Source organism: Populus trichocarpa, chromosome 8, assembly GCF_000002775.5.
Source record: "Populus trichocarpa isolate Nisqually-1 chromosome 8, P.trichocarpa_v4.1, whole genome shotgun sequence".
In the NCBI taxonomy this organism is placed as follows: Eukaryota; Viridiplantae; Streptophyta; class Magnoliopsida; order Malpighiales; family Salicaceae; genus Populus; species Populus trichocarpa.
The window spans coordinates 15,173,309-15,183,653 of record NC_037292.2 but is presented as its reverse complement, the minus strand read 5'-3'; the positions used below and the strand labels follow the sequence as shown (position 1 = coordinate 15,183,653).

Sequence of the window (10,345 nt, the reverse complement as noted above, 5' to 3'; positions counted from 1 at the left end):
TTTACCATGTATTTGAATTCCTTTTTTTTTAGCTTAGTACTTTAAATTTAATTAAGACTTTACTTTTTAGAAATCTTAATGCATTCTAAAGTAATTAGAAATTCTTTTCTATAAGAATTTTAAATCTAAAACTAATATCAATAAATAAAGTTATCTAGTTTATTTTAAAAACATTCAGATCATACCATTCACACTTTTAATAATATATAAGAGATTTTCTTCATTTTTCTTTACTGTTTAGGCCTGTAATAAAAACCCTAACTTTTATCCACGCTATACACAGCATCTATAAACATACAAGTTATTATGCAAAAAGCATATACCAACATGATTATTTCTTTTATAGATAAAATTTGCAATGTTCAAGCTCTTGTAGTGTACAGATCATTTATATATAATAATATCATTAACACAACTACAGCTGGTAACAACACCTGCAGGGTTTCCATTTCAATTGTGGTCTTAATTAGCACCGGTTGAGTCAACAGCAGACCCATTGATCTGTGCCTGGTAGTGCGAATATGAATCATGAGCTAGCGTCTGTGGTTGTGAATGAAAAATGGTGTCAGTTCAATTACCAAAATCGTTATACAATCAAGAAACATGATGAAGAATGCCATCATACCTGCTCTTGTGAACGGAAGTACATGAATGGGGTATAGTGCAGGAAATTTGAGACCCTCGAGGTATATATATCAGCATACCTGCAATTAAAATTAAGCATATCATTTTCAAGAACATTGAAATGGGAAAAAAAAAAAATCAAACACAACCATATGCAGCGAATGTATTATGGACTTTTAAGAGAAAGCACTTACTTCTCTATTTGTCTCATTAAGTGGCTTTTATCCCACAGACCTGCACGAGAAAGAAATCCCCACCTGTTGCAAAATGAGAATTCTTTGTCAAATATGCCTGAACAGAAAACAAAGATGCACTGAGAAAACTGAGTCGATATAATTTTCATGTGACAGTGATACAGCTATGCCTAGAAAGAGGATGCTGCTGCTTGATTGACAACTGACAAAGGATATCCAAGCTAAATATCGAGTACTGATGCAAATAGAATGTAGAAAGTTTATAGAAGGGGGAAAGCCTAGTGGTACAACAAGCACGTCTATTTGGCTTGACACTAATTGGAGCATCCTAGACTGCTTTACTAGTTAATAGAGCAAGACTTTGGGGTGTCTAAATGCCTGGGGCAGTTAGTAATTTTTATTTTTGCCAAGGGTAGTTTTAAAATTTTTAAAAACCAGTCAACTTCTTTAGCATTCAGGTAGTGACTTCCCAACTAGCACCAGCTACGGTGCGTGCACCTCCTGACTCCTGAGGCACCTCCTTATTAGCCTATTTATATTGGTTGTAACCCCCACTTTTGAAGGATGGCTTAAGTGAATGAAATTAAGATCTTCGAGGTTAGGTATGTGATTGATCTTATCTTAGGTGTGATGCCTAAGAATTCCTAGTAGTGATTTCTAGGAGCCCTAGTGTGATGCTAGGTTTGTTTTCTTTCTTTTAACCTACTTAGTTGTTCCTTGTTGTTTACTTTTCTAAAGCACAACCTTATGATAAACACATCCCAATCCTCAACTATAGTCCATTTCGTTATTTACTAACCAACCATAGTATTTAGGTGCTGTAATTCAAGATCCTGCATCACCTAACCAATCATGTAACCGGGCAGGTAAGTAGTTCTACAATTGAAACCATCCATGCCAGGCTTACCTTTCGCTGAAAAGCTCTCCATCTGCTTCTAGCATTGGAGCAATTTTCTCATCCAGTCTTTGCATAACAATCAATAGCTTTTGCATGCTTTCTGTGAGTTCTTGATCATCCATGTTAGTTGCAGCAAGGGTCTGAAGGTACACAAAATAAAGCAAGATAAACCATACAATCAGCAGTTCCTTTCAACTCATTCAGTCAAGAAATCTTCACTTGCACTTAGAGATGATGCATCTCATGCTCCACAGTATTTCAAGATGACATAGTTATCTGATACAACCAGTCCAACTAAATTTTCTTTTTAGAGCCACCAGCTACAATAGGGATTTACATTTCTGCAGGTGTGGCGTGGTACACTAAATTGTTCATACGAGCAACTGATAAGTTCATTTGCAGTGGATTGCAAGGAACTTCAGGTCAAGTACTGATAACACTGTCCAAGGCATTACAAACTATATGGAGCACATGTAGACTGAAACATGCTTAAAAAAGTAAGAGATCAATAATTTAAACAAGGAAACATGCTCACTTGAGCAGGACGCCCTGTATTTCTCCTTTGCAGAGCTAGCCGAAGTTGATTAAAGAGATCCCCCACCACCTCCTTTTGATTAATAAGCTCAATCAGTGTGGCCCGATGATCCCTACTATGAATCAGAGCACTGTACTGCAGCTCAAGAATTCAATACAATAAAAAAGAAACACTTATCAGTATTTGATCAATCCAGGATGTCAGAAATGTCTAGTATTCACGGTTCTTAATAAAAATCTATACAAGTAACATGAAAAATTACTTGAGGCTCAACTCCAAAAAAGCTGCTTTTAGCACTTTTCATAATAGTTTCAATACAATTTTTTAAGTCAATCTATAATTTCAGTACAAGAAATTCTGAACTCCAACCTCTTCTTCCAGTTCTCGACAAATCAATGCTGTTCGCCATAGTTGATGGACTTTAGATTGACTCACATCAGTGTATATATGATCACCAACATATAATATTTCATCCCCATGGATATCTAGGGAGTTTTCAACCATCTGAGCACTCCCACCTGAGTACAATCCACCTGTAGAACAAAATAAAGAACTTAAAAGATAGCTGATTAAGGGACATTGAACAGTACATTAATACAAGTCTTGTTGGTTCATGGCAGAAGAACAATCAGTTCTAAACAATAATGAAAAGGAGAATTTCTAGACTTCCTGTCCAAAAATAATGCATTTGCAGCAAAATTTTATCGATAACAATTGCATATGAAAGATATCATCCCCATTTCAATCTGTGTTCATCTAGTACGCCCAGTAATTCATGATGGCTGTCAAAATCAATGTTGCCAGATCCTTCTTATAATCAATACTTGACCATATTTACAGCAAAATTCCGAACAAGTGTTCATGCATGAACAGGATCCAAACACGATCACAGCACGTATATGTTCATTTGACAAAAATTCTACCATACAAAATGCACTGGTGTAGTGATAAAACTAGGACATGAACAAAGCATAATTCACCTTTACGAGCTTTGAAGCATGGACGCATTAAACCCTCACCTGTCACCACCTCATACAATGGGTGTGACATTTGAAAGAATTCTGGCTTTCTTGCAGATATTATCACCTATGTAAGTAAAGAATAACAAGAAATCATAACTCATAAGTTACCAACGTTTCATGAATGTCAAGGAGATCCATATCTTGCACAAGAAATAAAAAAAAAGAAATAAAAAAGAAAAAGAAAACTATTTACTATATGATTAACAATGGAGAAGGCTCTAAGCCTAGGGCTGGTATGATACAAGGGAAAGGAATGTGGTGAGAATCTTTCCATTTCTGGTCATGCTGATGATAATTGTAATATGCTATCCAGAAGAAAGAAAGTGTAGGCCAAGTTATTCCCTTTAAACTTTATGAAGCCTTATGTTATGGGACATAAAGAGGGTAATCACTTGGCATGAAGGCTGACAAAAAAGGCGCACTCACCATGTCAAACAGATCTCGCCAGCCCATATCATTTGGTAGGAATCTGTTAAACGAATGCTTCATCATTTTGTCCGTGTAATGATAATCAGAGTTTGTAATGAGTAGAAGCTTTTTACCAGCCTGTCACAGGAAAATCTCCAAACCCAGTATAAGATTATGATAACGTTGTCCTTGTTCAAAGATGACAAGTTCAAAGATATACCTCCTTTTGATCTAACAGCGCTAAAGGTAATTCTGGATCAGGCTCCACAAACAATTCAGGATTTGACATGATCTCACTCTGTAAAATGCCATCAATCAGTACATCTTTTGTGGACCGAATTACCATAAGCACTGCAAAATGAACTCCCGTTAATATATTTACCTTAAGCTGACCCTCAACATGTGCCCGAAATAAAGCCTTTCCAACAGCCTGAAAATCATTTCAAGTATCAGAAAAGGAAAATACAAATACCTAATGACACTTGAGTTGTTGCAATTAATAATCTACAAAACATGCCTTGTAAAGTCCTTTATAGTCAGGTGGACATATTTCAGCTGATATAGCTCCTTCATCATATCTATCAACCATCTGAAAGTGGAATCAAAAGGGGCTATGACAGATTAACATGTTGTCACTTACACGAGCAAGCATACTGTTATGAATTAGATGGTTCATAAAAGACAATGACAATAACAATAACACTTATTAAACTAATGGTACTAACACAGGTGTGTCCTCAAATAGTCCTACTGATGTTAACCTACCTGATTTTGGGTTGGCAATATAAATTGATGAAGTCCTTGATAACGTTTAGTGTCAGTCCATGGGCTAACTTTGAGCCCAAATTTGCATTTCTTCTTTGCATGGGAAAATAAACTTATCCTATGTGTCTTTCAAGTTCAGAATATAATCTTTTCAAATTATTCAATCATGAATACATTGGAGTGTTCTACAAGAAATTATGTGGTTTTAATTTCCTTATGTCTGTTTGTATTTTAGGAAGTCAAAAACATGTGCTCGTTGATATTTGTCTAGTTTTTTGTCCGAGTCATTTATTTGGTTCTTAAAAATGTCATCTTAGTGTTTCTCTAGACTTGGAGGGTTACTCTAAGTATATAATTATGATTCAGACCATGTATTGAGATCTTTTGGCATAACTTGAATTGAAAGTCTTTCACTTGGCTTTTTGGTAACTTTTCATGTTATGTATCTCCTATGTGAGTGGACTTTTACCTTAACTTTGTAACTCTAAAGTGGTGAGTGATCTGTATTTTTAGAGTGGTGAGTTATTCGTATTTGTATCTCTTCATTTTTGTACCTTAAAGTGGTGAGCAAAAACTATTATTTGTGACCTATTACTTTGAGACATTCATACCGTCCCGGTATCAAGCTGGCATCAGAGCTTTGGATTTACAACCATGGATATTCGTAGACGTCATGTGCAAGAATTCAAAAGAGACATTCATGCTTTTGAAATTGATGAAATGAGAAGGCAACTTCAATAACTCCAGGAGCGTCTTAACCGATATGAGAATTGAGACCATAATGATGAGTATGTTGATCCATCGCTTCACAGACCACATCATGATTTTAGTGTCATTTCTTCTTCTCAGCATCAAAGAAGTAATAGAGTGCCATATCAAGATTCTGATATAAAAGTTGATATTCATGAAAGTGGTTCTCCTAGTAATAATGATAAGAGGAGACATCCTCTTGATCGGGATATAAAGTAGAAATTTCAGCAACAAGAAAATGATGATGGAGCTGAAATTTTTGGTGATTTCTAGATTTTTTTTTGGATTGGAATCAATCACCGAAATCACTGAAATTCGATAAGGATGAGGAAAATGATATTGAAGGAGAAGATTTGATGTAGAAATTTCAATCTATGATGAAGCTAGGTTTGCAAAAGAAGTTCATATTACTTCAGATGAGTAGCACATTGCAACAGTGGTTCTAAAAGTGGTTTTTCATAAAGAAAATTATGGAGGGTGTGCATATGATTAAGTAGAATTTGGAAATTAATGAGATTGAAGTTAATGTTCTTGGACAGAAAATGAGTTAACTTGTTAATGTTTACGACAACATTCTAGAAACAATTTTCATTAGTTCCAAACATAATAAAACTAATAAAGGTGGGATTGAGTTGTTCATTCATGATAATTCAATAAGCATCCATTATATGGAAAGTAATGAACTAATGTTAAAGGATTCAAGGCTTGCATAAAGGATTATAAAAGTGCTTTGATTGGACATCCATAAGATCGAGAAAAGAACTATCTGAACTCGAGGACGAGTTTTCTTAACTGGGGGAACTTGACACGAGGTGTCCTCGAATGGTCCTATTGATGTTGAGCTACTTGAGTTTAGGTTGACAACATAAATTGATGAAGTCCTAGATGAAGTTTGTTGTTAGCTCATGGACCAACTTTAAGCCCGAATTCACTTCTCTTCTTTGCATGGGAAAATAAGCTTATCCTATGTGGTTTCAAGTTCAAAATGTGATCTTTTCAGATTGTTCAACCATGCATGCATTGGAGTGTTCAACAAGAAGTTATGTCGGTTTTAGTTTTTGAACTTTCTAAGTATCTGTTTGTGTTTCTAAGAAGTCAAAAACATGTGCTTGTTAATATTTATCTAGTTTTCTATCAAGGTCATTTCTTCGGGTCTCAATCATGTCACTTTGATATTTTCCTAGACTTTGAGGGTTGTTCCAAGTATATAATAATGATTCAGACCATGTACTAAGGATCTTTTGGAAAAATTTGAATTGAAGTCTTTAACTTAACTTTTTAGCAACCTACCAAGTTTTGTATCTTCTTTGTGAGTGATGGACTTATTCCCTTAATCATGTATCTCTAAAGTGATGAGTGATCTGTATCTCTAGAGTAGTGAGTTATTCATATATGTATCTCTTCGGTTTTATATCTTAAAGAGCGAAAACTATCATTCAACTTGTTACCATCCCAGGCATATCTTGACATAATGCTCTTACTCTAGTATCGATAACGTGATAAATATACATTATTAGAAAAGAATAAGGATTACCCCAACAATCTCATGGCTTATATAGTTTAATGAAAAATTAAAATTTAGTTGAAGAAACCATAGAAAGCACACTTTAAGTCTTGTTGCTTGCTATAGTTAGGGACTAGTTTTTTGGACATCAATTTGATGGTGAAATTTATGGAATACAACAAGATTGCTGGTCAAAAACCAGCCCTGTCACAAAGCTGGAAATCCATAATTTGATACAGCTTTCCGCTAACACAATGAGAATGTTATCACTGCTTGAAAGAATTCCAACCTTTAGCTTTGCATTTCACATGTTTACAACTAAATTTCAGGAACTTGTGGGGTCTAACTAATTCATCTTGGATGGCTAATTGCTATGTTCTCTCCCCTCCCTTTGTTTCCTTTCACCTTGCACCAATGTTTAAGTTACTATCAAACAATCAAAGATAAATCTGAAAGTTTAAAAATTTCATCATTCTCTGTATTGATTTCCAACTCTTTGATTAAAATGTTTGGCAGTGCTATAAAAACTAGGTCGATAATTAGAAACCATAGTCAGATGGCTTTTGGCACAATACTTGTGTAAGCTTATCTTAAATGCCAATCGACAATGCTGAATGAAAAACCTTGCCAACTAAATGATATGAATGTTAACTTAGTTAAGAGAAAGAAGAACCACAAGAAACAATTGGGGGGAGGGAGATCCATCAGAATAGAAAGAACAAGTTATTCGCCGCCAAAAATCTCAATGCCAAGCAAAAGAAAAGAATTTTAATTTATGGATTGAAATAGCCCACCTGCATGTAAGCCACAGCTTCCGAGACAGAGAACAGTGTGTTTAAGAACTCCCATCGATTTTCCTTCCGCAGATCAACCAGTTCCCTCCCATACATCTCACTTCCATGCATAGAAAGTTAAGCACCACTATGGAAAATATTACTCCAGTTTTTCCACATGTACCAAATCAAATATAAATGTTGAAGCTACATCAAAGGTCAACCGGACTAACAGCAAAACAATGATATTTAATCTGTGTATGGCTATATATGCACCATCAAATAGTGAAGCCTGACTACACACAGGGAATAAAGGGAACTCAAAAAAGTTTATCTTGTCTCCTAAATGTCAGCAGCAGTTGTGTGATTAGAATCAAACATTACACTGTGTATTTGAAGAAGGGAAAGTTAAATTCGTTATTGCAATATAACAAACACCTTAGTTGCCTTTAAGCATAGCAAGTCAATAATGAAAATTATGAGGTTTAAAGTTCAAAGCGCACCTAACATCTTGAGTAGACAACATTCTGGTGCCATGCATTGCCCTTTTTACATAACCAAACCGATCTGCTTTAACTAGGTTGCCTTTCTCTTTGTCTATAACAAGACCTCTAATTACCAAGTCTGGATCAAATGCAAGTCCATCAACTGGGAAACCTATGCTTTGTAAATTTCCCATGCAATAATCATAAGCCCGTCCTTCCCAGGCCTGCAGTAGTACAAATACACATAACTAGATCTTAAATGATCAAATCCATATAAAATGAAGAGTCTAACTAAACAAATTGAATTGATAAGAGTTAGATTTCATTGATAAGTAATCACGGATAGATGTTAAGAGAATAAGGAGTCATGTTCACCTTCACATTGTAATGTATCAAAGTGTAGTCCATGTCATATCCAATGGCACTAATTGACCTAAGATTTAAAGTACGACTGCAAAATATGCCGCGGGATGAATTCCTTGCTGACGAGGGACTCTGAGAAACATTGGATGTTATTAGAATAATTAACCTTAACAAGAAAAACTTGATAGTTGGTAGACATCAAGCACAGCAAAGGAAGAGCATAGGAGTTCATGTTACGAAAGTGCAAAACACTGTATTCAATTAGATTGAGAAAACACATGTAAAAACATTTCAGTAATGCAGAAGGGGTAAGTACGAAATGCCAAATGACTACCTCAGATCCAATGATTAAGCGTGAATAGCAAAAGTGAAGATTGAGAAGATGAACCAAACAAAAAACGTGAAGATTAAGGAGGTGGTGGTGATCAATGAAGACAAATTATTATCATTACAAAACTAACAAAATATAACGATAAGGAAAGAAGGCTGACCGAAATGCCCAAGTCATTAAGCAAATTCTCAGCTTCTTCAGCCTTTTTTCTAGCAACCTCCTCAATTGGACCTTGTAAAGTTGCTGGACCATCAATTCCTACATGGAATGAACAAGAAAGACCGACACTTAACTAGTAAAAAAATAATCAGATTTCAGCAAAAACAATCCCTCAGCCTAGCAGCTATTATGGTGTGGTAAATTTCAGCGGGAGAACACTCAATAAGACATTGTTAGCAGACAACAGAACATGGGAATTTGAAGAGAGAAGTGATGAGTTACCAACGGCGTCAAGATGGTCAAAGTTAAGATTCAAATCCCCTTTAGTGCTCTGTCCTAAATAATCAACCTCGTAATTATTAGAGGGTGTGACTGAGAAGACTTGTTCTCCAACACTACAACAGCACGCCATCATCATCTGAGATCTTTTAATGTTATTTGCAAACATGGGTCTTGGTCTGACAAAAAGAAGAGAATTAGTGGTTGCCGCAGCAGCCATTGGAAAGCCACAGAGGGTGTCTTTTTGCAGCAAGAAGAATTTTCCCAAAACCTCCGCCGTCATAAACATAATAGTTGTTTGCTTCACTAGCTCTTCTAAGTAACAATTCAACAAGTCTATTCTCGTACAAGCAGTAAGACGTGCTGCGCTGCTTGCTATACCTATCAGGGAGGGAAGGAGGGTTAGCAGCAGAAATATCTGGATGGACAGTAGAGGGAGGGTGGATGCTGCGCTGCGACAGACCCTCTTGTTCTATTATTATTATTACCACAGCTAGGTTTGGTGTATTTGGGAGTCAAATTGTTTGTGATTTTTTAAAGTATTTTGAAAAAAAAACAATATATTAAATTATTTTTTAAATAATTTTAATGTATTAATATTAAAAATTAAATTAAATAAAAAAATAAAAATTATTTTAATATATTTTGAAGTAAAAATATTTTTGAAAAACATAATATAAGACAATGTCAAACACACTATTAGTAAATGGAATAAAAATTTAAATTATTTTTTTACATAAAAAAACATCTAAATATTTTTATATCATAAATTTTTTAAATTGAAAAATAAAAAGAAACTATGTTTTTCAATTGATAAAATAAAAATAAATAGAAACATATAAATTATAAAAAGAGTGATTAATACTAATAAAATATTAAAATAGAAAGCTAATTTAGTAAAAAAAAAATAAATAGATACATATATTTTACCTTCTCTATTCTTTTTATTTTATTTACTTTCAATTATTATCAGACTAATTTTAATTGCTAAGTATATAGGAATCTCATTCTTGTAAATATATCGTTCAAATATAACTCATTGATTTAAAATTTTAGAGGAACATATTTTTTTATTTTTTTACAATAATTAAAACAAATATTCATAAAAACTCTAATGATTGAAATTATATGGCAAAAATATATTTCTCTTGTAAATTTCTCATTTTTTTTGTTTTAATATAACAATGATTTTTTTTTCAATAGCATGATTAATTTATAAATAAAAAAAAACCTAATGCAATAAAACAAATATTTG

General features: G+C 34.2%; 1 protein-coding gene across 2 annotated transcripts; it reads right to left on the bottom strand.

Moving 5' to 3' along the window:
- Nucleotides 1-320: 320 nt before the first annotated feature.
- LOC7454266 (uncharacterized) lies at nucleotides 321-9,566 on the bottom strand. 2 transcript variants are annotated; one of them, XM_024607675.2, is made up of 16 exons: nucleotides 9,094-9,565; nucleotides 8,813-8,910; nucleotides 8,334-8,453; nucleotides 7,977-8,182; nucleotides 7,495-7,594; nucleotides 4,199-4,270; nucleotides 4,064-4,111; nucleotides 3,902-3,979; nucleotides 3,700-3,819; nucleotides 3,232-3,337; nucleotides 2,621-2,784; nucleotides 2,252-2,386; nucleotides 1,726-1,856; nucleotides 819-881; nucleotides 626-704; nucleotides 321-540 (listed from the first exon to the last, which is right to left on the bottom strand). In XM_024607675.2, the coding sequence occupies exons 1-16, from the start codon at nucleotides 9,377-9,379 to the stop codon at nucleotides 463-465; spliced, it is 1,884 nt and encodes a 627-aa protein (XP_024463443.1). In that variant the 5' UTR covers nucleotides 9,380-9,565; the 3' UTR covers nucleotides 321-462. The 2 variants fall into 2 exon arrangements, with proteins under 2 accessions (XP_024463443.1, XP_052311340.1); XM_052455380.1 differs by lacking the exons at nucleotides 321-540; nucleotides 626-704; nucleotides 819-881; nucleotides 1,726-1,856 and adding an exon at nucleotides 1,908-2,155 and having other exon boundaries at nucleotides 9,094-9,566.
- Nucleotides 9,567-10,345: the final 779 nt, after the last annotated feature.

Bases quoted from the DNA above. Each gene is read 5' to 3' on its own strand.
- LOC7454266 (XM_024607675.2), bottom strand. From the start codon at position 9,379: ATGTTTATGACGGCGGAGGTTTTGGGAAAATTCTTCTTGCTGCAAAAA. The intron at 1,857-2,251 runs GTGAGCATGTTT...GTGTACCTTCAG, and splicing joins ATACAGGGCGTCCTGCTCAA to ACCCTTGCTGCAACTAACAT. The intron at 882-1,725 runs GTAAGCCTGGCA...ATTTTGCAACAG, and splicing joins GGAGAGCTTTTCAGCGAAAG to GTGGGGATTTCTTTCTCGTG.